This window comes from Piliocolobus tephrosceles, chromosome 21 (genome assembly GCF_002776525.5).
Source record: "Piliocolobus tephrosceles isolate RC106 chromosome 21, ASM277652v3, whole genome shotgun sequence".
Lineage (NCBI taxonomy): Eukaryota > Metazoa > Chordata > Mammalia > Primates > Cercopithecidae > Piliocolobus > Piliocolobus tephrosceles.
The window spans coordinates 20,843,156-20,869,100 of NC_045454.1; the positions used below are offsets into that span (position 1 = coordinate 20,843,156).

At 39.2% G+C, this 25,945-nt stretch overlaps 1 protein-coding gene across 3 annotated transcripts in view; it reads right to left on the bottom strand.

Annotated features, from left to right (window-relative positions):
- Positions 1-10,901: 10,901 nt before the first annotated feature.
- The window catches only part of ZNF529 (zinc finger protein 529), a 28,579-nt gene continuing 13,535 nt past the window's right edge, over positions 10,902-25,945 (bottom strand). For all 3 annotated transcript variants that reach the window (XM_023195816.3, XM_023195817.3, XM_023195818.2), the window contains exons 3-5: positions 21,309-21,402; positions 20,194-20,320; positions 10,902-13,795 (exon numbers count right to left, since the gene is read on the bottom strand). In XM_023195816.3, coding sequence (XP_023051584.2) covers positions 12,339-13,795; positions 20,194-20,320; positions 21,309-21,402 — 1,678 coding nt within the window. In that variant the 3' untranslated portion in view covers positions 10,902-12,338. The remainder of the gene's footprint in view (positions 13,796-20,193; positions 20,321-21,308; positions 21,403-25,945) is intronic.

Sequence of the window (25,945 nt, forward strand, 5' to 3'; positions counted from 1 at the left end):
AGCCTGGGGACAGAGCAAGACTCCGTCTCAAAAAAAAAAAAAAAAAGGTAAGAGACAGGAAAGGGCCGGGCGCAGTGGCTCACGCCTGTAATCCCAGCAGTTTGGGAGGCTGAGGTGGGCAGATCACAAGGTCAGGAGATCGAGACCATCCTGGCTAGCACAGTGAAACACCATCTGTACTAAAAATACAAAAAATTAGCCAGTCGTGGTGGCGGGCGCCTGTAGTCCCAGCTGCTGGGGAGGCTGAGGCAGGAGAATGGCGTGAACCCGGGAGGCGGAGCTTGCAGTGAGGCGAGATAGTGCCACTGCACTCCAGCCCGGGCGACAGAGTGAGACTCCATCCCAAAAAATAAAAAATAAAAGAGACAGGAAAGGTCTTACTTAACTGGTATTGTTATAATCAGTGTTTGGTTCTCTCCTGCCTTCACGGATAGTCAAAGCTCACCCTTTTTCTTATTGTTAGGCGTTTTTCCGGGTTTCTAAGCAAATACCTTGCTGCAGATCTTCAACTGCAGGGGAGGCCATGTTGTCAGAACGTCGTGTTTACAGAGGCCACCTAAAATCCTTTCGTTAACTGTAGGCATGCTGTGGTCATCCTTTTCTGGTGGGTCACATTGACCCTCCAGAAGTTCTCTAGAACAGGATCCAAGATCACCTGAGGTCAGCTTACTCCATATGGTCCATATCCTGTCACTACGTGCGAATCAAGTTCCTACCTCTGTTTCCCCTAAATGCCAGGAAAAAAGGTAACGTTCTCCTAATAACTCTCTTAACACACTCCCCTTTGGATATTAGAGGGACTGGGATGGATCGGGTCAACTTGCTTGGTTTGATTAGAGGAGGAAACATCCACCTCCCTTCCTTAGGGTGCTGAGAACACACCCACAGCTCTTCCCAAAAATAGTCGCACCTCACAAAAACTCCTCTTCCTCAGCCTTCCCAGCCTCTCACATATCCTTGAGAAACTGGATATAAACAATTTTTGCTATGGAGAAACCCTGTCTCTACTAAAAATACAAAATTAACTGGGCATGGTGGCACATGTCTGTAATCCCAGCTACTTGGGAGGCTGAGGCAGGGTAATTGCTTGAACCTGGGTGGCGGCAGTTACAGTAAGCTGAGATTGCACCATTGTACTCCAGCCTGGGCAACAAGAGTGAAACTCAGTCTCAAAAAAAAAAAAAAGATAGGGTCTTCCTCTGTACTCCAGGCAACCTTGGCTCACTGCAGCCTCAACCTCCTGGACTCAAGTAGTCCTCCCACCTCAGCCTCCTGAGTAGCTGGGACTATAAGCACATGCCACCACAGCTGGCTAATTTTTGTTTTCTTTTCCTAGACTACGCCCTGCCTAGAAAGCAATTTTAAACAAACTTCAAGAAGGTGGCTGGATATAAAATATGCCAAAATAACACACATAATATATATGATATACATATATATATGAAAACAACAGATAGAAGATTCAATTGAACAAGTTGTAAAAGACCCCAGCAATGACAGACATAAAACTATAAGTTACTAAGGAATATAATTAGCAAGAATTGGTATAACCTCATGAAGAGAACTTGAATATGGAGGGACTAATCAGAAAACAACTGAAAAAGCATAGTATAGGATTCCTTAAACTCCTAGGGATTTAAAAACTTAATTAGTAATAATTTAGAGTGATCCAAATCTGATAATTATTTTATTAATAAATTAATAATTGTTTTATTAAAGACAAGTTAATTCTGAAGTTCATGTGGAAAAGTCAGTATGGCAGACAGAATAGCCAGGAAAATTCTGAAAAAGAGTAATTCAGAACATTTACTCTATCATATGTTTAAACATAAAATAATAGCCTTGGCTGGGTGTGGTAGTTCATACCTGTAATCGCTAAATGCCCTTTGAGAGGCCGAAGTGGATGATCACTCGAGCCCAGGATTTTGAGACCAGCCTGGGCAACATAATGAAACACCATCTCTACAAAAATACAGAAATTAGCTGGGTATGTTGACACATGCACATAATGTAGTCTCAGCCATCCTCCCAAATGCTTTGGGAGGCTGAGGCAGGAGGATGGCTTGAGCCTGGGAGGTCAAGACTGCAGTGAGCTGTGATTGCACTACTGCACTTCAGACTGGGTGACAGAGTGAGACCCTGTCACAAAATAAAAGTCTTAAAATAGCATGGTTCTGACAGATAAGCAGACAGATCAGTGGAGTGGAATAGAAACTCCAGACCCAGTAGGTAGTGTATTCTTCACATGATAAAGACAACAATTCTAATTAGGGGCACACATATGGATTATTTATTACTTCGTTTATAATATACAACTGTATATTGTAACCATTGTGGAGGGAAAGAAAATAGGTCCTTAACATTTCATATCTACTATTCGAAGTGGATCAGATATTCAAATGTGAAAGATGAAATCATAAAAGTTCTAGAAATAATGTGGAAAAAATGTTAGCATCAGGACATGGAAATCATTCTAAGTCTAACACAAATACTAGAACCCATAATTGAAAATAATAGACCGGGCGCGGTGGCTCAAGCCTGTAATCCCAGCACTTTGGGAGGCCGAGACGGGCGGATCACGAGGTCAGGAGATCGAGACCATCCTGGCTAACATGGTGAAACCCCGTCTCTACTAAAAATACAAAAAATTAGCCGGGCGAGGTGGTGGGCGCCTGTGGTCCCAGCCACTCGGGAGGCTGAGGCAGGAGAATGGCGTGAACCCAGGAGGCAGAGGTTGCGGTGAGCTGAGATCCGGCCACTGCACTCTAGCCTGGGCGACAGAGCAAGACTCCGTCTCAAAAAAAAAAAAAAAGAAAATAATAAAAAATTAGTTTTTTTACTTGCCAAAAAACTATTAATGCTAGAACTCCAAAAGATAATTGATAGCCTGGGAAAACTTACCTGCAACATATATCCCAGAAAAAGCTAATTTTAATGAAATGAAAGTACTGCCTATATAATAAGGAGGAAATATAATCCAAAAGAAAATAAGCACGGGATATAGAGATAGTTCATAGAAAAGGAACAAAAAATGGCTTTTTAGTATGCATGTTTTCTTCTGTTTGAACTGTCATAACAAAATATCACAGACTGAGTAGCTTAAAAAACATAAATTTAGGCCGTGCACAGTGGCTGAAGCCTGTAATCCCGGCACTTTGAGAGGCCGAGACGGGCGGATCACGAGGTCAGGAGATCGAGACCATCCTGGCTAACACAGTGAAACCCCATCTCTACTAAAAAATACAAAAAAAACTAGCCGGGCATGGTGGCGGGCGCCTATAGTCCCAGCTACTGGGGAGGCTGAGGCAGGAGAATGGCCTAAACCCGGGAGGTAGAGCTTGCAGTGAGCTGCGATCCAGCCACTGCACTCCAGCCTGGGCGACAGAGCAAGACTCTGTCTCAAAAAAAAAAAAAACAAAACATAAATTTAGGCCGGGCACGGTGGCTCATGCCTGTAATCCCAGCACTTTGGGAGGCCCAGGTGGGTGGATCACAAGGTCAGAAGATTGAGACCATCCTGGCTAACATGGTGAAACCCCGTCTCTACTAAAAATACAAAAAATTAGCCGGGCGTGGTGGCAGGCACCTGTAGTCCCAGCTACTTGGGAGGCTGAGGCTGGAGAATGGCATGAACCTGGGAGGCGGAGCGTGCAGTGAGCCGAGATCACGTCACTGCACTCCAGCCTGGGTGACAGAGCCAGATTCCGTCTCCAAAACAAAACAAAACAAAAACACATAAATTTATTTTCTTATAGTTATGAAGGCTGGAAGTTCAAGATAAAGATGCCAGTAGTGTTGATTTCTGGTGAAGGGCTGTCTTCCTCGCTTGTAGATGGCCACTTGCTTTTGTCTTGACATGGCTTTTCTTCTGTGTGTTGGAGGAGAGAAAGAAATCTCTGGTGTCTCTTCCTCTTCTTGTAAGAACACTATCAGATTAGGTTCCCACACTTACAACTTTCATTTAACCTATTTAATATCTCCTTAAAGGTCCTATCTTCAAATCTAGTTCCATCAGTCATTCGGGATTTAACATGAAATACAGGTAGACACATTTCAGTGTACAATAATGTGAAAAGATAATTATCCTCGCTGATAAGAACAAAATGTAAATAAACCTATAATTTTTACCTAGTAAAAGTTTAATGTTAACTAGATTTTTTCAGATGTAAGGCCACGCGCGGTGAGTCATGCCTGTAATCCCAACACTTTGGGAGGCCGAGGTGGGCAGATCATTTGAGGTCAGGAGTTTGAGACCAACCTGGCCAACATGGTGAAACCCTGTTTATAGTAAAAATACAAAAATTAGCTGGGTGTGGTGGCATGTACCTGTACTCCCAGCTACTCAGGAGGCTGAGGCAGGAGAATCACTTGAACCCAGGAAGGGAGGCTGCAGTGAGCCGACATCATACCACTGCATTCTAACCACCTTTTTTCCCCCAATAGTGATATCGTTCGGGTCTGTGTACCTACCCACATCTCATGTCAAATTGTAATCCCCAATATTGGAGTGGGGCCTGGTGGGAGGTGATTGGATTATGGGGTCAGATTTCCTCCTCAGTGCTGCTTTCATGATATTGAGTGAATGCTCGTGAGATTTGGTTGTTTAAAAGTATGTGGCACCTCCCCGCTCTGTCTTCCTGCTTTGGCCACGAAAGATGTGCCTGCTTTCCCTTCACCTTCTGCCATGATTTTAAGTTTCCTGAGGCCTCCCCAGCCATGCTTCCTGTCGAGCCATGAGCCAATTAAATCTCTTTTCTTTATAAATTACTTAGTCTCAGGTATTTATTTATAGCACTGTGAAGAATGAACTAATACAAATAGCTTTTGAGGTACATGTGGTTTTTGGTTATGTGGATGAATTGTATAGTGGGAAAGTTTAAGATTTTAACTTTTTAAGAAACAGCAAAGTTAGAAACTTAAAGAAGCTAGAAAAAGAAGAGCAACTAAATCCAAAGCAAGCAAAACAATAAAGATCACAATGGAAATCAAAGAAAGAGAAAACATTAAGACACATACTAGAAAATGTCTGAAATCAAAAGGTAGTTATTTGAAAAGATCAACAAACTTGACAGGGAAAAAAAGAACATAAATTACCAAAATCAGAAATGAAAGAAGGGAAATCACTGTCAAAAACCTATACAAATTAAAACTTTATGCTAACAAATTAGGCAAATTAGATAAAAGGGAAACATTTCTGTTAAGTCATAAACTACGAGAACCAACTCTAGAAGAAATTTCAAAACTTGAATAGACCTATAACTAAAAAAGGACTTTATTACAATTTTCATTAAGAATAGTCCATAAATAGAAATCTATAAAATATTTAAAGAAAAAATAATACCAATACTTCACAAATTCTTTCAGGAAACAGACAAGGAGAAGGAAACAATTCTGAGGTCATACTATGTGGCCAGTATTAAGCCTATACCAAAGGCAGATTTTAAATATCGGAAGAAAGGCTGGGTGCAGTGGCTTATGCCTGTAATCCAGCATGTTGGGAGGCTAAGGAGGGCAGATCATGAGATCAGGAGTTCATGACCAGCCTGGCCAACATGGCGAAACCCCATCTCTACTAAAAATACAAAAATTAGCCAGGCATGGTGGCTTGCGACTGTAGTCCCAGCTACTTAGGAGGCTGAGGCAGGAGAATCGCTTGGACCCACGAGGCAGAGGTTGCATTGAGCTGAGATGGTGCCACTGCACTCCAGCCTGGGCGACAGAGAGAGACTTCATCTCTAAATAAATAAATAAAATAAAATGATACAAAAATTAGCTGGGTATGGTGGTAGGTTCCTGTAATTCCAGCTACATGGGAGGCCAAGGCAGGAGAATTGCTTGAACCCAGGAGGCAGAGGTTGCAGTGAGCTGAAATTGCACCATTGTACTCCAGCCTGGGCAACAAGAGCAAAACTCCATCTTAAAAAGACAAATTACAAATAAATAAATATCAATAGAAAAGCTGCAGACCATGAACTACAGAGTCTCATGAACATAGACACAAAAATCCTGAACAAGGCTGGGTATAGTGGCTGACGCTTGTAATCCCAGCACTTTGTGACACCAAGGCAGGCAGACTGCTTGATCCCATGAGTTTGAGACCAGCCTGGGACCCATGGTGAAACCCTGGCTCTACAAAAAGTAAAAATCTAGCCAGGCATGGTCGTGTGACTGTAGTACCAGCTACTCAAGAAGCTGAGGTGAGAGCATCATCTGAACCAATGGAGGTCGAGGCTACAGTGAGCCATGATCACACCATTGTACTCTTGTCTTGGCAACAGTGTGAGACCCTGTCTCAAAAAACAAAAAAGTCCTTAACAACAACAAAAACAGGAAAGCATCTGACAGAATCCCAAACCCATTGATAATATAAGCTCTCAACATACAAGTAAGTTGAAAATACATGATTTCAATAGACACAAAAATTATTTGATACAGTCCCACATACATGTGTGATTTAAAACTTTTGAAATGCTAAGAATAGAACTAGGAAAATAAAGGAGTCTCCTCATCCTGATGAAAGGTATTGTATCAGTCAGGCTTGAATAAGACAAGCAGAGTCAATAAGAGATATATACATACTATATCTGTATATTAAGAGATTTATTAGAGGGTATTGGCTTATGCAATCATGGGAGTTGGTTAAGCAGTCTCTATAAGGCTGTATCTCTCTGATGCTATACCTTAAAGTCCAGGCATGGTACCTGGAGTCCTAGCTACTCAGACTAAGTCAGAGGGATTGCTTGAGCCCAGGAGGTTGAAGACGCAGCGAGCTATGATTGTGCCACTGCATTCCAGCCTGGGCAACAGGGTGAAACCCTGTCTCTAAAAATAATAATAATGAAGTAAAAATAAATAATGTAAATGTTTCATGCAGAAATGAAAAGATACGAGAAAGTAACACAAAGCTACAGGAAGAAATAAAGAACACTGGTAAAGGTAACTATATAACTGTGTATTTACATAGGTAAATACAAAAGCCAGCAATATTGTATTTTTGTCATGTATTACTGTCTTCTTCCTATATGATTTAAAAGAAAAATGTAGCTGTGCACGGTGACTCATGCCTGTAATCTCAGCACTTTGGTAGGCTGAGGTGGATGGATCCCTTGAGCTCAGGAGTTCTGAGACCAGCCTGGAGAAACATGGTGAAACCGTCTCTACAAAAAATACAAAAATTAGCTGGGCATGGTGGCAGGCACCTGCCGTCCCAGCTACTCGGGAGGCTGACGCAGGAGAGTCACTTGAACCCAGGAGGCGGAGGTTGCAATGAGCTGAGACTGCACCACTGCACTCCAGCCTGGGCGACAGTGAGACTCCATCTAAAAAACAAACAAACAAACGTAAATGCATAAAACAGTAATTATAAATATCTGTAAATGGGCACACAATGTGTAAAGATGGAATTCTGGTCAATAATAATGTAAATAGGGAGGGATAGAGATGTATAGGACCAGAATTTTTTGTAAACGATTGAAGCTAAGGTAGTATTAATTCAAAGTAGAATATGTGTTAACTCCAAGGTAAACACTGAGAAAATGAATACAAAATGTACAGAAAATAAAAGGAACCAAAATGATACACTAAAATAAATTCCAGCCAGGTGCAGTGGCTCCCGCCTGTAAGCACTTTGGGAGGCTGAGGCAGGTAGATCACCTGAAGTCAAGAGTTTGAGACCAGCCTGACCAACATGGAGAAACCCCATCTCCACTGAAAATACAACATTAGCTGGCCGTGCTGGCACATGCCTGTAATCTCAGCTACTCAGGAGGCTGAGGCAGAAGAATCGCTTGAACCTGGGACGCGGAGGTTGTGGCAAGCTGAGACAGGGCCATTGCACTCTGACCTGGGAAACAAGAGCAAAACTCCATCTCAAAAAAAAAAAAATTCCATTAAACACAAAAGGCGGCAATACTGGGAGAATTAAGAAACAAAAAGAGACATACACAAAACAAATTAAAATATGGCAGAAGTCCTTTACAAGCAATTAATTTAAACGTATATTGATTAAATTCTCCAATTAAAAGGCAGAGATTGCCAGATGGATAAAAAAAAAAAAGATCCAACGATATACTGTCCACGAGAGACTCAGCATAAATCCAAAAATGTAAACAGGTTGAAAGTGAGAGGAATGGACAAAGATTCCATGCAAATAGTTAAGCAATAGAGAGGTAGGTGGCTATGCTAATATTAAACAATACAGACTTTAAGTCAAAATTTTTTATAAGGGACAAAAAAAGACATTATATATTGATAAAACGGTCAGTGCATCAAAAGATATAATAATTATAAACAAAAACACACCAAATAGAGCTCCAAAAGAAGTGAAGCAAACACTACAAAATGTTGCAGGCAAAAAAACAAAAAAACATAAAAAAACAGTTCTACAATAGTGGGAGTCTTCAGTACTTCACATTCAATAATGGATGGAACATCTACACAGAAGATCAAGAAGGAAATAGGACCAGAATGTTATAAACTAACAATACCTAACATGTCATGTACACAACACAACCCCAAAACAACAAAATACACATTTCTTCATTTTTCTCAATATGGTTAAGAATTTCCCAAATCTTCACATTTTAGTTTCTTATTGCTTAAGAATTCCTCCTTCAATTCAACCCTCTCCTTTCCTATTTTATATATGCAATAAAGAGAACCCAAGCCACAAGTTCAATAATTAGAAATCTCGGCTACTATTCAGTTTCATTGCTTGGAAGCGCTACCTTCCACAAAACACTAGAACGTGGTTCAGCCAAGTTCCTTGCTACAATAAACTGTTACTCATTTCTGAGACTAAACCATTATGGCCTTAAATGTCCATATTTCTACCAACAGTTTGTTCATGACTGTTTCTTTAACATGAATACCGTTCATGACAGTATTCTTTAAAATGGAAGCTTTCTCTCCAGTGGTTCTGTTTTGTTTTGAGTCCTCCCCAGAACCATTTTTACATCTATATTTCTAGCATCCACCCTCAGAATTCTTCCAGCCAATATGCCCACCACCCAGTTCCAAAGCTTGGACTTGCACATTTTTAGGTATTTGTTATAGCAGCACCCCACTTCTCAGTACCAACAACTGTCTTAGTTTGCTTAGGGTGCTGTAAGAAAATGCCAAAGACTGTGAAGCTTAAATACAGATACTTATTTTCTCACTGTTCTAATTAAAATAGAGATTAGCAGGTTTAATTCCTGGTAAGGGCTCTCTTGGCTTCTAAATTCCCACCTTCTCCTTGTGTCCTCATGTGGCCTTTCCTTTGTGTGTGAGCATAGGGAGAGACATCTTTCCTTCCTCTTCTCGTAAGATCACCATTTGTATCAAATTAGAATCAAATTCTTACATCCTCATTGCCTTATGTCCAAATACAATCACACTGCAGGTTAAGGGATGAATTCTGGCAAGTTGGGGGGTGGCACAGTGGGTTATTTAACTCCAGAAATCTCAATCACAGACTTTATGCCTATCCTTGACATACATATGTTAGTCTTTAATATTAGTTGCTATTAAATAGAATTAGAATTCCTTCATTGGACATAGAAAATTTAATGGTGCAGGACAGCAGAAAACAGGATGAGACTGCAATATCCTATCCTATCGAATATAAGAATAAAACTCCTATGCAGGCTAGGGAAAAGTCACAAAGAATAAAGGGGCAAATGAAAATGGAAAGAATGGTGAAATTTTGTATTTTTGAGTAAGAAACTGTAGTAAAAACCAAACAGTAATACCACAACGATAATTATATTATGGTTTGGAGTAAGTGTGGAATGCCATTAAGTTCATAACAAAGTTAAATGAAAAATGTTAATATGATAAAAATATAGCTGTAATTACAAATAAGGAAAACATAGTAGGATATATTTTATTCATTAATTTATCATTTGTTAATGACTTCAAAAAGTAAAAGCCAAGACACAAGGATATTTTGTTTCTCTCACTAATTTTAATTTTAATATCTGTATACAAGGTTTAGATATTTAGTAGTTTTAATTTGTTTAAGCTGGAAGGAAAAAAACACACACAAAGAAACATAAGACAAGTTCTCCTGGAGAGCTATACCCAAGAGGAACATTAGCACTGATGGTAACTCAGGATAAAAAGGTAGAATGGGATTCAAGAGTAAATTAGCTGTGTTGTCACATAAACAGAATGTAGTTAGAAACACAGCTACTACTCTATTTCAAAGATATGAAACAGCAAATATCCTGACAAAAAGGTTAACATACTCTTGTTCTTACTGTGTAGGACATGAAACAACCACCAATTACATATCTTTTAAAACTACTTGAATAAGCAATACTTACATAAAACATTGCTCAATATATCAGATGAGAAAATGGCTTAATATTGGTAATCATTCAGACCTTTATAGAGTACATAAATTCTGGGAAAGATACCAGTTTCAAAAATGAAAATGTAATGAATGATGGTGACATAAATTTGTCTGAAAATAATAGTAAAATTTTCTTATAAAAATCGAATAACTGGCCAGGCATGGTGGCCCACACCCGTAATCCCAGCACTTTGGGAAGCCAAGGCTGGTGGATCACAAGGTCAGGAGATACAGACTGTCTTGGCCAACATGGTGAAACTCTGTGTCTACTAAAATACAAACAATTAGCCAGGTGTGGTGGCACATGTCTGTAATCCCAGCTACTTGGCAGGCTGAGGCAGGAAAATTGCTTGAACCTGGAAGGTGGAGGTTGCAGTGAGCTGAGATCACGCCACTGCACTCCAGCCTGGTGACAGAGCAAGACTCTATCTCAAAAAAATTAAATAAATAAATCCAATAACCAGGCCGGGTGCAGTGGCTCATGCCTATAATCCCTGCACTTTGGGAGGCTGAGGTGGGGGGATCACCTGAGGTCAGGAGTTCGAGACCAGACTGACCAACATGGAGAAATTCCATCTCTACTAAAAATACAAAATTAGCCAGGCGTGGTGGCGTGTGCCTGTAATCCCAGCTACTTGGGAGGCTGAGCAGGAAAACAGCTTGAACCCGGGAGGCAGAGGTTAAGGTGAGCCAAGATCGCACCACTGCACTCCAGCCTGGGCAACAGAGCAAAACTCTGTCTCAAAAAAAATGAAAAGTTAAAAAAAAAAAAAAAATTCAATAACCAGTGGCTTGTGATCTCACTGACTGCATAACCAAGTCAGCTGTCCTAAGAGAGAGATGATTTTGGAGTTAAATGAGGTTAGTTAAATCAAAGAAGGTCTGTTGATTGTTGAAATGCCCAAACCTAATAAGGCAACTCTGAGAGAGAATAAAAAGAAAAATAACGGTAACAGATTAAAAAAAAATTGAAGCTGTAGTTGTAAATCCTCTTAATGTAAGGTCAGTGGTCATTTTTTCCTCCCCTTTTAAAGGTGTTTGACAAATTTAAGCATGATAATTTAAGAGAATGATAAATTTTAACAGACTTATTGGATGAGTAATTTTATCAAATATTTAAAAAGAGTTCTCTTCATTTGGATCCTGGTTGGTACAGCCTGTGGGTAAAAAGACTGCTTAAAGGAACTGGTTATATTCCAATATAACAGACATACACTATATATACACACACACACACTGTATATATTATATATACATATATACTGTATATACATATATAGTATGTATATATAGTGTTATATAGTGCGTGTGAGTATATATAGTATACATCGCACATACACTATATACATTGTATGTATATATACACTATATACATATAGTGTGTGTGTGTGTGTGTGTTATGGTGGAACATAACCAGTTCCTATGTATATGTTATTTTTGGGGGAACATGTTGTATCAAAATAAAATAGAAATTTAAAGAGAAGTGAACAATTTGATGAAAATGGAAAGATCACACTTCTATCATTCAAAACAAAACAAAACAAGAACATTACACAAAATGAAGAGCAATAAGAATGTAAAACTACGTTGTCTCTGTCTAGGAGTTCTAACTCTCTGGAGGAAAATAAGTATAGATATCACAAGCAAAGAATTACAATGCAGAAAAGATACTGAAGTAATATTACAATTAAAAAACTGAATAGTGAAAAGAACAATAATGCAAACATCAAAAGCTATTGTAAACAAAACATGCCAGGATGAGAAACTCATGGAAAAAAACTCTTTTTAACATAAAAAGGAGAAATATTTGGCAATATCTAACAAAGCTATAAGTATATATCAGCTATGACTAAACAATTCTACGTCTACATACAGAATGGCCATGAAGTCTAAAAACAGACTTAAAAGAGGGAGATACTGAATTGCCTTGATTACCCATTAAATCCATCCATAGTTTTTTCCTGTGAAAATCAGAAATAAAAAACCACTTTATACATTTATTTCAGTCAAATGATTTCTCACCAGTGTAAATTTTCGGTTGGCACGTAAGATGCCCAACAACACTAAAGGAATTCCCACATTCCTTACATTCATAGGGTTTATCACCAGTATGAATGCGCTGATGTTTGGTAAAGGATGAACTATGTCTAAAGGCCTTCCCACATGCCTTGCATTCATAGGGTTTTTCTCCAGTATGAATTCTCTGATGTTCTGTAAGGGCTGAACTATGTCTAAAGGCCTTCCCACATACCTTACATTCATAAGGTTTCTCACCACTATGAATTCTTTGATGTTGAATAAGGGCTGACGTAAGTCTAAAGAACTTTCCACACTCCTTACATTCATAAGGCTTTTGACCACTGTGAATTCTTTCATGTCGAGTAAGTTCACTACCTACTCCAAATGCTTTCTCACATTCTTTACATTTATAGGGTTTTTCACCAGTATGAATCCTCTGATGTCTAGTCAGGGATGAACTGTTTCTAAAGACCTTTCCACATGCTTTGCATTCATAGGGTTTCTTACCAGTATGAATCCTCTGATGACGAGCAAGTTCTCTACATACTCCAAAAGCCTTTCCACATTCCTTACATGCATAAGGTTTCTCACCAGTATGAATTCTCTGATGTTCAATGAGCTGTGAACTAATTCTAAAAACCTTCTCACAGTGCATACATTTGTAGGGCTTCTCACCAGTATGAATTCTCTGATGTTCGGTAAGCTGTGAATGAAATCTGAAGTCCTTGCCACATTCCATACATTTGTAGGTTTTTTCATCAGTATGGATTTTCTGATGTCGAGTAAGTTGTGCATGCACTCTAAAGGATTTCCCACAGAATGAGCATTCGAAGTGTTTCTCACCATCATGAACTCTTTGAAGTGGAGTAACTTCTTCAACTCTTCCAAAGGTCCTTCTGTATTCCTTACATTTGTAGAACTTCTCATTATCAATTTTCTGGTATACATTAAGGTCTTCATAAAAACTACATGTATTCCCATATTCCATATATTTACAAAGTTTCACACCAGTATGAATATTCAGTTGTAACATATTGGAGTTATCTATCCCAAAGGTTTTCCAACATTGATTGCATTCATAGTGTTTTCCACCAGTATGTATTTTCTGATATTCAGCAAACTCTAAGTCACAACTGAAGACCTTCTCATATTCCTTGTATTCATAGGGCTTCTCACTGTCATGAGTTCTCTGAGGTAACGTAAGAGATTCATGAGTTTTGTAAGTGGGCACATTTTCAGAGATGATTTTCATTTGACTGAAATATCCCACTTCAGGTCCTTGTACTTCAATCTTGCTTTTGCTTTGCCAGTCATTTCTGAAAATGGAACTTTCAAGGCCACGTAACCTGCTACTTTCCATTACCTCCCACTGAGAACCAGTGTTTTTAATACTGTCTTTTCCTACAGATAAATGCTTAGTCTCATTCCTGGACTCCAAATCTGAAAGAAAGGAAAAAATAATTTTCATGTACTACAAAAATGAAAGTTATGGAAAGAAGGGACAATTTAAGAATAATTCATATACATGAATTGGTTAAAAAAATTTATGAAATTTGGAGAAAGATAAAGACAGCTCACAGAATAACAGCAGAACATAGAGTATGAGGACTGTGATTAAGTCAGTGGATCTGAAATTTGTGTGTTGGTCATCACCTGGTAAGCTTGTTGGTTAAACAGTATCAAAATCTGTAGATGTAGAACTAATCATTAGCATCTTATAGAAATAACGCTAATGCAGATCAAAATTTGATAATCCATATATACTAACACTTTTGTGGTTTTCTTCCCCAAAAATAAACTTTACCAACGATAATAACAAGGTACAGTTTGTAAGACCTCATTTTGCCCGGGCATGTTGGCTCATGCTTGTTATCCTAGCACTTTGGGAGGGCAAGGCAGGTGCGTTACCTGAGCTCAGGACTTTGAGACTAGCCTGGGCAACATAGTGAAACCCTGCCTCTACTAAAATACAAACAGCCGGGCATGATGGCACACACCTGTAGTCCCAGCTACTCAGGAGGCTGAGGCACAAGAATTGCTTGAATCCAGGAAGTGGAGGCTGCAGGGAGCTGAGATCACACCACTGCATAGACTCTAGCCTGGGCAGCGGAGTGAGAGTCCGTCTCAAAAAAAAAACAAAACACCTCATTTTAACTCCATTCTGCTAATCATCTTTCACCTTCTAGATCAAAACAAATATCCTATCATTTAGAGCTATCCACAGGACATTTCATTTCACATAAATGGTCTCTTTGTATGCCAGCTTCTTTTCTTTGTTAAGGTCTCAAGATACCTACCCTCAGAAAGGGCATATTAGTTGATCCTAAATAACTTCATTTCCATTTCTAATCCCGTATCTAGTGCCTTACCCTCATATATATATATTTTCAGTTGTGTATTCAGTACTTTTACACCATTTACTTCCTTATTCCTTAAATTCCACAAGGAGAAATGTAATAAATTTTCATGTGCCAATGTATAACAAGCCCTAAGGGCATAGTATATGATAATTAATAGAGGAAAAGTAAATCACTGAATGAATCCAAATAAAAATAAAAGTATATATACAAAGATAAGTCACTAGAAAACAATTATCAAAATAATTATGTAGCTATAAGAATAATGCCAGTTATCAATGCCTCCCAACCTTCACATTGTATTAGTGATTACATACGTATATACAGTAAGATACATAAGTAAGATACATACAGTAAGATACATAAATACGGTGAACATTCATAGGTATTTATTTTCCAACTGCTTCTCCACTTACACATATTGGCCCACCATTATTGCTTATTCCCTCGTATGCAGAGCCATGATTGACATGTGGAATGAAGAAATACAATCAAGATGGGATGTGTTATTTACTGCTCTTCAACAGCATATTTACCTTTACTCTGCTGTCCTTCTAAAACCTACCCCTATTTTTTCTTTTATGTTCTTTTACAGATATTCCTTTCCATTTTCGTATACCAAAAGTCAACTAATGCTATACTTCCCCAAAATATAATATTTCAGATATTAAAATAATATCTGAATATAATTATAACTACTGTTAGACTTACACAATTCTGAGCAAGGGCTTATGAGTGAAAAGGAGAATATGCTAACAAAGTAATATGAAGAAGGTGATCTAGGTAGACAAGACTATAAGGCACTTTGAAACAAAGGATTTTATGGACATCATCTGGAGGCGAACAATGAGAAAAGGGAATGCCTGAAGAGAACTCAGAGTGATACATAAACACTGCATGATAAAGGGCAAGGATAATTTTCTGTGATTTAATTATGTATAAGATGAAATAATGCAGGCATCAATATCTGACAAAAACATTAAAACCAGACTTGAGTACCAGTATCAATAAATCAAAAGTACTTTTAGTTAGAAATAAAGAAGCTCTCTATAGGCTGGGTGCAGTGGCTGTCACACCTGTAATCCTGGCATTTTGGGAGACCAAGGTGGGTGGATCACTTGAGGTCAGGAGTTTGAGAACAGCCTGGCCAACATGGCGAAACCCGTCTCTACTAAAAATAAAAAAAAAAACTTAGCTGGGCATGGTGGCGCATGCCTGTAATCCCAGCTACTTGGGAGGCTGAGGCAGAAGAATCACTCAAACCTGGGAGATGGAGGTTGCAGTGAGCTGAGATTGCACCACTGCACTCCAAGCTGGGCAACAGAGTGAGACTATGTCTTATTTAAAAAAAGAAAAAAAGAAAAAGAAAGAAAAGAAAAAGAGGCTCTCTGCTAAATAACTGTTGGGTCAATGTGGAAATGTAATTGAAATCACGAAGTCTGTAGTGAACCATGATGTTGAAAACATTTCTAACTGATATCTATGGAACATAAATATATTTGTCTCATAAAAAGTAAAAACTTAAATGTTTTTTTTTTAAAAAAAAAGTATAAATAACCAATGTATATATCCTACTAAAGACAAAAGAACAGTGACCTAAAGAAAAGGTGAGAAATTAGCAAACAATCGCAATGTGATGAAAACATACACAAAATGTTATGACTCCTATGCTAATAAAGCTGAAAATGTAGTCTAATGAATTAATTTCTTGGTAAAGAGATACTTAAAACCAACCCAAAAAGCAGTAATAGTTGGAAAAAAATTCCTGGAATGAGATAAATTTTTCAAACACTCACTCCATGAAACAGAAAAACAATAACCATGCCTTATTGTCCTTGTTATTGAAATAAACCAGATAATAAACCAGGAATCCTAGAACAAAGGCCTGGATCATGATCTAGACCAGGGGAGGTATGAGATGTACCCTGTAATGTTTTACCAGAAAGAAAAAAGTTTTACAACAGTGGGTCACATCAAAGGGACACAAAAATAGCTTGAGGGAGCTAAAGTGCCACCATTTTGACAATATAAGAGTCAAATGAGGGGAAAAAAGTTTATGTACTGCAACATGCTGAACTAAACAAAATCAGAAAAATGCACTCATACCCAATTCAATCCCTGGGTCTGGGATAGGGAGGGTATGGAATGAGCCTTGGATAAGCTTTTGACAAAAAGAGACAATAAATTCAAAGGTTAAAGGATAAAGCCAAAGCGCACAGAAATCACCATAAGAAACATGGTATCAGTATATCAAAATTTCATCCAATATTCATACTGCTGGACATCAAAAATCAGACTCTGGTGGGCTGATGTATACTGAACCAATAACATCAATAAACATAATGAGACATAATAGAAGGTATGAAAAATTCTAGTGCACCATTTGAAAGGTGGCTACTTATTTACAGTTATATAGAAGATATAATAATAATAATAACAGCCTCTTTGCCTTTCCCATTAGAATTACAAAAGTTTACCAAAGAACATGACAGCAACTAACATAAAAGGAATGACAAATTGAAACACACTGATTCCAATGAGGACTTCCAACTGCAAAAACATTAGGTGAATCACTGAAAAGGAACTGTATAAAATGCCAAATTAAGACGAGAGAGATTGGTTTCTGACCACACTGTCTGAATTAGCTTTCTTCATCATTCTCTACCCCTTTATTCTTACACATATTGTTATATATATTCTCTACTTGTTTACTTGTTTATTATACATCTCAAGAACTAGTATGCCAATTCCATGACAGCAGGGTCTGTATTGGTCTTATTCACCATTGTACTGATATCTGTCTCAATGTAGACACCGAATAAATATTGAGGATATGAATGAGCATTTGTTTATGGTCAGTATACACATACATAAGTCTAAATACAAGAGGAACTGGAAAACGGTGGCATTGAAGAAGATCTTAATTTCCTTCTCCAAGTGCCAGGCTTAAAAAAAAAAAAAAAAAGTCTGGGCTGGGCATGGTGGCTCACACCTGTAATCCCAGCACTTTGGGAGGCTGAGGTGGGCGGACCACGAGGTCAGGAGATCGAGACCATCTTGGCTAACTAACATGGTGAAACCCCATATCTACTAAAAATACAAAAAATTAGCTGGGCATGGTGGTGGGCACCTGTAGTCCCAGCTACTCGGGAGGCTGAGACAGGAAAATGGCGTGAACCTGGGAGATGGGGCTTGCAGTGAGCCGAGATTGTGCCACTGCACTCCAGCCTTGGCAACAGAGCGAAACTCTGTCTCAAAAATAAAAAATAAAAATAAATAAATAAAAACCCACAAGCTTTTGAAGGGATTTTCCCAACAGAATCCCAAGGGCTCATCTCCTGGACCACATGGGCTTTGTGCTTTCGCAATGACTTTCTATCCCTCAGTGGCCGTCACTCACGTGGCCCTGTCTTCCTTCACATCCCATAAACTCTATAGAGCAACTTCCCTTCCTCCAGTAAGGTGATCCCAATTGGATCGAAATGGAAGACTGCTTACAACAAAGAAATGTAACAATGTATTTTTTTATTATAACCAATTTTTAAAATACAGCTTTGAGAATTGGTTAAAGTTTTACTAAATACAATCAAAATTATATGAAAAAGACAGAAAAGAGAACTGTGAAGGAACTGGAAAACCATTCACCTTAGAGTAACCACAGAATTATCACGTATAAAGAGACTAGACAGGTAAGGAAAGGTCTTATGTTATTTAAACCTATACTAATTCTTTGTCTGGAGAAGCAGTGTAACAGTTAAAAATACTGTCTTTGGTGCCAGATTGCCTGGGTAGAAAGCCTTCATCTGTAATTAAGTGGCTGTGGAGCCTTTGCAAAAGTGCCTACATTCTCTCTGTTGTAAGCAACCTCTTCTGTACAATAATACAAATAGCACTTATGTCACAGAGTTATTGTAAGAATTAAATGAGTCATTTTTTTTTGAGATGGAGTCTTGCCCTGTTGCCCAGGCTGGAGTGCAGTGGCACGATTTCAGCTCACTGCAACCTCCGCCTCCCGAGTTCAAGTGGGTTCAAGCAATTCTCCTGCCTCAGCCACCTGAGTAGCTGGGACTACAGGCACACGCCACCATGGCCGGCTAATTTTTTTGTATTTTAGTAGAGATGGGGTTTCACTGTATTGCCCAGGCTGGTCATGAACTCCCGAGCTCAGGCAATCTGCCCGCCTCAGCCTCCCAAAGTGCTGGGATTACAGGCACGAGCTACCATGCCTAGCCACGAGCCAATTATTTAAAGTCCTTAGGACGGGGCCAAGTAGAAGGCAAGAACTATGGAAGCTGAGAGGAAAGTAACTAACTTTCTGAGCTATTAAAAAGGCCTTGGTGGAATACTAATTTAATGTTAAATGCAATGTTCTTTAGCCATAAAGCAGGTGGGAGGAAATGAATATGAACCGTTTATCAATCCTTCAATATATAAATTGTAGAGATTCTTTTAACAATCATAACAAATCAGGACACACGGTATCTGAAAAGTTCTCCCAGAAGGTGGGTAAGAATATAACGTATTTATAGCAATTCTGACCTCAAACACAATGTACGGGTTGCACATCCCTAATCTAAAATCTGAAATTCAGCTACAAAATCCAAAACTTTCTGAGCACTGACATGATGCCACAAGTGAAATACACATAACTACTTAACATAAACTTGGTTTCATGCACAAAACTATTAAAAACATGGTATAAAATTGCCTTCAGGCTATGTGTATAAAGTGTACATGAAACATAAATGAATTTTGTGTTTCAATTTGGGTTCCATCCCTAAGATGTCTCATTATGTATATGTAGATATTCCAAAATCTGAAAAAAATCCCAAATCCAAAACACTCTCATCCCAAGTATTTTGGATAAGGGATACTCAACCTGTAATGTCTCAGTGATATGCTGTATGTGTCCCACAAGTCAAATCCAGCTCCTTGGTATCAAGGAAGGTAGAAATTATATGAAGGGCCTGAGAAGGTAAGAATATCATGAAGAATGTTAAAGACTAACAGAGATGTCATTTGCAACACAACAACACTGAAAGCATGCCTTTGGAATCAGAAGTTCACCTAGTTTCTTAAAACATAGCCTTGAGGCCGTCGCAGTGGCTCATGCCTGTAACCCCAGCACTTTGGGAGGCCGAGGCAGGTGAATCATGAGGTCAGGAGTTCAAGACCAGCCTGGCCAGCGTGGTGAGACCCTGTCTCTACTAAAAATACAAAAAATTAGCTGGGTGTAGTGGCCGGCGCCTGTAATCCCAGCTACTCGGGAGGCTGAGGCAGGAGAATTGCTTGAACCCAGGAGGCATAGGTTGCAGTGAGCCAAGATCATGCTACTACACTCCAGCCTGGGTGACAAAGTGAGACTCCATCTCAAAAACAAAACAAAACAAAATGAAAAACAAAATATAGCCTTGGACTCATTGAATATCAGCTGATAGTCTAGAGAGTATATTCTAAGTTACTGGAGGCAGATAAATTTACCCAGTGAGAGTAAGTTGCTGTAGTTCTCCATCATCACATCCCAATATAAGTTCCTCTGAGCAGAATCCAGATATTCCCATTCCTCCTGAGAGAAGTTGATGACCACATCCCTGAGTGTCACCAGTTCCTGAAACAACAAACCCGTACATTACAGGTAAAATGTAAGGAAATATTTTTGAGAAAAAGGCAAGATGAATTGCCTTATTGCAAGGGGATTGCACAGTAAACTAGGAGGCCGGGAGAAGACTGTGACATGGGAAGTAAGGAAGTTAGTGCTTCCAAACCAGACTATCATCTTTAAAGACTCCCTTTGATCCACTGAAATCTTTCTGCATACTTATGGGATCGCTTATTTAGCCAACCATGTCTGGAAATTAATAACCAGTTTACAAATTAAAATAAGTACTATATACAAGCACATTTCATGCTATGTGCCTGCCTCATGAATCATCAATAAAGTTTCTATACCCTCATTCCCCTGTACAGGAGAAAAATACCTAACTTTGAAAATGGGGTGTGAACAAAATTAAAGATTTCTTGTAGCTCCAAGTTCATTACTATGTGACATATTATTTCACATTATATAATAAGATTTATTACTTTTAGCAACAAAGTTTTTAGTAAGTGTTTTTTAATGGCTACAGAGTAATTTTCTTGCTAAAAATGTAACAGCCTTAATTATACTCCAGTGTTTAGGTTAGACAAGGTCTTCTCCAATTCTGCACCTACAATCATCATCATTTTATATGACCTGAGGCCATTCAACATCAAATCCAATCTACCTGGAAACTCAAGTCTGTGAAGAAGGTCAGAGTATGCCCAATTATCAAACAGATCCATCTGCTTTTTCCCTATCCAAGAATATGACAAGGAAAAGTACAGGGATTCCACTTCTGCTTTATATCTGCTCTTGACAAAGGACTGAACACACAGGAGTGTTGAACATTCTTTGGAGAATAGAGAGGCACATAGGAGGGACACTATGCTGTTAGACTCCAGCCCTTACCAGAAAGCGAAAAAGTATGGGGTTGTGGTGCAGGTTCTTTGACAGAGGTGTGTGGTAGGAAGAATCAGAAAAAGGAAATATCACAAAGAAAAGAGAAATAGTAACTTACATGGTCCATGGTTAGAACTGTAAAGAACTGGTCAGGGAATTCCACTTCTGGCATGACAGCATGGGGAGCTCCATAGACACGATCCCCAATGAAACTGTAAAAATTATTTTTTAAAAAAGAACCACAATTTAAAGTCTGGAAATAGTGCTAGGAATGTACAGCAAATGAAGAAACATTAGTTTACGAGAAAATCTCCAAAAACATGTTAAGAACTCTGAGAGTCTGGACTATGTGAACCAAACCTGAGCCCTCCATTGTCCATTCTGTCTCGGTGAGAAAGACTCCACTCCAGCTAGGATAGCCAAGGGCATGGGGCTTCTTCGCCACTTCTCAACCCCTGCCCCAGTCGGATAGCTGTCTTCCTAGGTGGGCTGAGACATCATCACTTTTCACTCTGCCCCAGTTACCTACCTGTTGCACAGCTGAAGAATGAAGACTCCCTTCCTCGGCCTCGCCCCAAAACAGGAAATGTAGGCTTTAACTTGGAAGTGGTACTGCTGAGCATACTGAGGTTCTAATTCCTGTGCCCTGGCTCTTGGGGCAGGTGTTCCATGCCCAAACAGGCAAGCCAGGGAGACCTGGCTGCCGCCCCATCTGCCATCTACCAAGCACTCAGCTCCTAAAGCAGGGGAATCACTCAGAGAGATGCATGCCATTGTCCATACCTCCAGCACTAGAACAGTGGCTCTGAGATTTTGTTCAGGGGGAGAAGTAGGCCACAGAACAGAGAGTTCTGTATTGCTCCTCAAAGGAACTGAATTGACTTGCAACAGAATATGGAGAAATTTAAACCTAAGGGCAATGTCAAAAACTGAAAATTTTGGTAAAGGGCAATTGGGAGGAGGTTGATTAGAGATGTATGGTATACTGTAGGGTGGCTTGTTTGCCAGACAGAAACTGAGAGACCACCTGGGAAGAGACATTCTATTGTCAGAACAAATCTCAAACACTGACCTCAAGAAAGCCCCAGTTTGATTATATTAGCCTGTGAAGCAATGTATATTCCAGGACACTTAAGAAAGCAATACTGCCATTAAGTTGCAATCGGTGGTGCTAACAGCTGGGGGTGGTCAGGAAGATGCTCAGAGACAGCCCTGTCAAAACCACTATCATCTAATGCTGTCTGTAAAAGTAGGCAAGGCTGTACTCCCAATGAGCAACATCAGAGATTTTACACCATGGTGAGAAGAGACTTCACTAAAACAATCCAGAGTCCATTCTCATGCTGCTATAAGGATACACCCAAGACTAGGTAATTTACAAAGGAAAGAGGCTTAATTGATTCACAGTTCTGTATGGCTTGGGAGGCCTCAGGAAACTTACAATCATGGCAGAAGGCACTTCTTCACAGGGTGGTAGGAGAGAGAATGAAAGCCGAGCTAAGGGGGAAGCCCCTTATAAAACCATCCGATCTTATGAGAACTCACTCACTATTACAAGAACAGTATTGGGGAAACCACCCCCATGATTCAATCATTTCCACCTGGTCCTGCCCTTGACATGTGGGGATTTTTACAATTCAAGATTAGTTTTGGATGGAGATACAGAGCCAAACCATATCACCGTCACTAAGCAAGTAAACAAGCAAGTACCAATAACAAGCCCTGAGGCAGAGGGTGTGGACAAAAGTACTGGAGTTCCAAGAACTGTCTATAAAATCCACTTAGGCCGGGCACGGTGGCTCAAGCCTGTAATTCCAGCACTTTGGGAGGCCGAGCGGGCGGATCATGATGCCAGGAGATCGAGACCATCCTGGCTAACACGGTGAAACCCCGTCTCTACTAAAAAATACAAAAATCTAGCCGGGCGAGATGGCGGGCGCCTGTACTCCCAGCTACTCGGGAGGCTGAGGCAGGAGAATGGTGTAAACCCGGGAAGCGGAGCTTGCAGTGAGCTGAGATCCAGCCACTGCACTCCAGCCCGGGCGACAGAGCGAGACTCTGTCTCAAAAAAAAAAAAAAAATCCACTTTCCACAAACAAGAGATAGGCAAAGAAATAGGAAAGTATGATTCACACATTGGAAAAGAAGCCCACAACAGAAACTGCTTGTGAGAGCAACCAGATTTAACAGGCAAAGACTTCAAATTATAAACAGGTAAAGACTTCAAATTATACATTATAATATATATTCAAATAGACAAAGGAAACCATAGTTAAAGAAGTAAATGTAGGTATGATCATAATGTTGCATCAAACGGAGAATATCAACAAAGAGATACAAATTATCAATAATAAACATGGAAATTCTGAAGTTACAAAGTATAACTGAAATGTTCACTAGAAGGACTCAATAGTAGATATGAACTCTGGCAGAAGTATTAGCAAAGTTGAAGATAGATTAATAGCAATGGTGTAATCTGATGAACAGAGAGAAAAGAAGACAAATTAACATCTCAGAGAAATGTGGGACCCCATTAAGCACACTGCTATAAACAGGAGTACCAGAAGAGAGATGAGAGAGAAAAAAAGCATTTAAAATTTACAAAGAAATAATGAATTTAAAATTCCCAAATTTATTGAAAAACATTAAACTGCACATCCAGGAAGCTCAACAAACACCAAGCAGGATAAATGCATAGAGATCCAAACATAGATGCATCATTATAAAAGCACTGAAATCCAAAGAAAGAAATGGAGAAAATCTTGAAAGCAGTAAAAGGAAACTGCAGGCTAGAAGTGAAACTAATACAGAAGTATTAACTGCTGATTTCTCATCAGAAAAAAATGAAGGCCAGAAGGCAGTGGGATGATATATACAAAGTACTCACACACACAAAATCCTTCAACCCAGAATCCTAAATCCATCAACAGGCAAAAAAATGAAGTGACCCCCCCACCTCACACCACTTACAAAAATTAACTCAAAATGGATTAAAGACTTAAATATAAGGCCTGAAACTCTAAAAATCCTAGAAGAAAACATAGTGAAGCTCTTGATATTGGTCTTGCAATGATTTTTTAAAATATAACACCAAAAGCACCTGAAACAAAAGCAAAAACAAAAAAATCAAATCAAATTAAAAAGCTTCTATAAAATAAAGGAAACAATTTAAAAAGTGAAATGACATTCTACAGAGTGGGAGAAAATATGTGCAAATTATATATCTGACAAGGGGTTAACATCTAAATATATAAGAAATTCATTCAACTCAATAGCAAAAAAAAAAAAAAAATCCAACTAAAAAATGAGCAAAGAACCTGACAGACATTTTTCCAAAGAAGATACACAAATGGTCAACAGGTATATAAAAAGGTGCTCAATATCACTAAACATCAGGGAAATGCAAATCAAACCACAATGAAATATCACCTCACACCTAACAGGACTGCTGTTATCAAACAGACAAGAAAGAAAAAAAATGTTGACAAGGATATGGAAAAAGGGAGGCCTTGTACACTGTTGGGGATGTAAACTGGTATGGTCCTTCTGAAAAAGAGTATGGAGGTTCCACAAAAACTTAAAAATAGGACATTCATACAATCCAGCAATCCTGCTTCTGGCTATACGGCCAAAAGAAATGAAGTCAGTAACTTTTTTCCACCTGCACTGAGACGGAGTCTTGCTCTTTCGCCCACGGTGGAGTGCAGTGCTGCAATCTCGGTTCATTGCAACCTCTGCCTCCCAGGTTCCAGCAATTCTCCTGTCTCAGCCTTCCGAGTGGCTGGAATTACAGGTGTGTGGCACCATGCCCGGCTAAATTTTGTATTTTTAGTAGAGATGGGGTTTCACCATATTGGCCAGGCTGGTCTCGAACTCCTGAGCTCATGATCCACCCACCTCGGCCTCCCAAAGTGCTGGAATTACAGGCGTGAGCCACCACGCATGGCCAAAGTCAGTAACTTGAAGAGATATTTGCAGTCCTTGTTCATGGCAGCATTATTCACAACAGCCAAGGTATGGAAACCTAAGTGTCCATCAATGGGTGGACAGATAAAGTGTGCTTGTATGTGTGTGTATACACATAAGTATGTGTCAATTATGTATCAGTAAAACAAAGGGGGGTGGTTATCCTTATGCAGCAAATCTATATTTCAAAACTTAAGACTGTTTCAAAACTTAAGATGAAAAGACATTTCCAGATAAAAACTGAATTTACTCCTAGCTGACTGACCTTAAAAAGTACTCAAGGAAGCTCTTTAGGCTGGTGATCCCAGGCAGTAATACAAATCCATATGAAAAAACAAAGAGAAGAGGCCGGGCATGGTGGCTCACACCTGTAATCTCAGCACTTTGAGAGGCTGAGGTGGGAAGATCACCTGAGGTTGCGAGTTCGAGACCAGCCTGATCAACATGGAAAAACCTGGTCTCTACTAAAAATACAAAATTAGCCAGGTGTGGTGACACATGCCTGTAATCCCATTTACTAGGGAGGCTGAGGCAGAAGAATCACTTGAACCCAGGAGGCAGAGGTTGAGGTGAGCCGAGATGACGCCATGGCACTCCAGCCTGCACAACAAAAGCGAAACTCTGTCTCAAAAAAAAAAAAGGAGAAGCAAGGCAATTTTATGCAATTATAAAAGACAGTATACATATATATCTCTTCTCCTTTTAACTGATAGACAAATTTTATGAAACAATGTGTATATTATGTATTATTGGGCCCGTAACATACAGAAATGTAATATATTTGCTAAT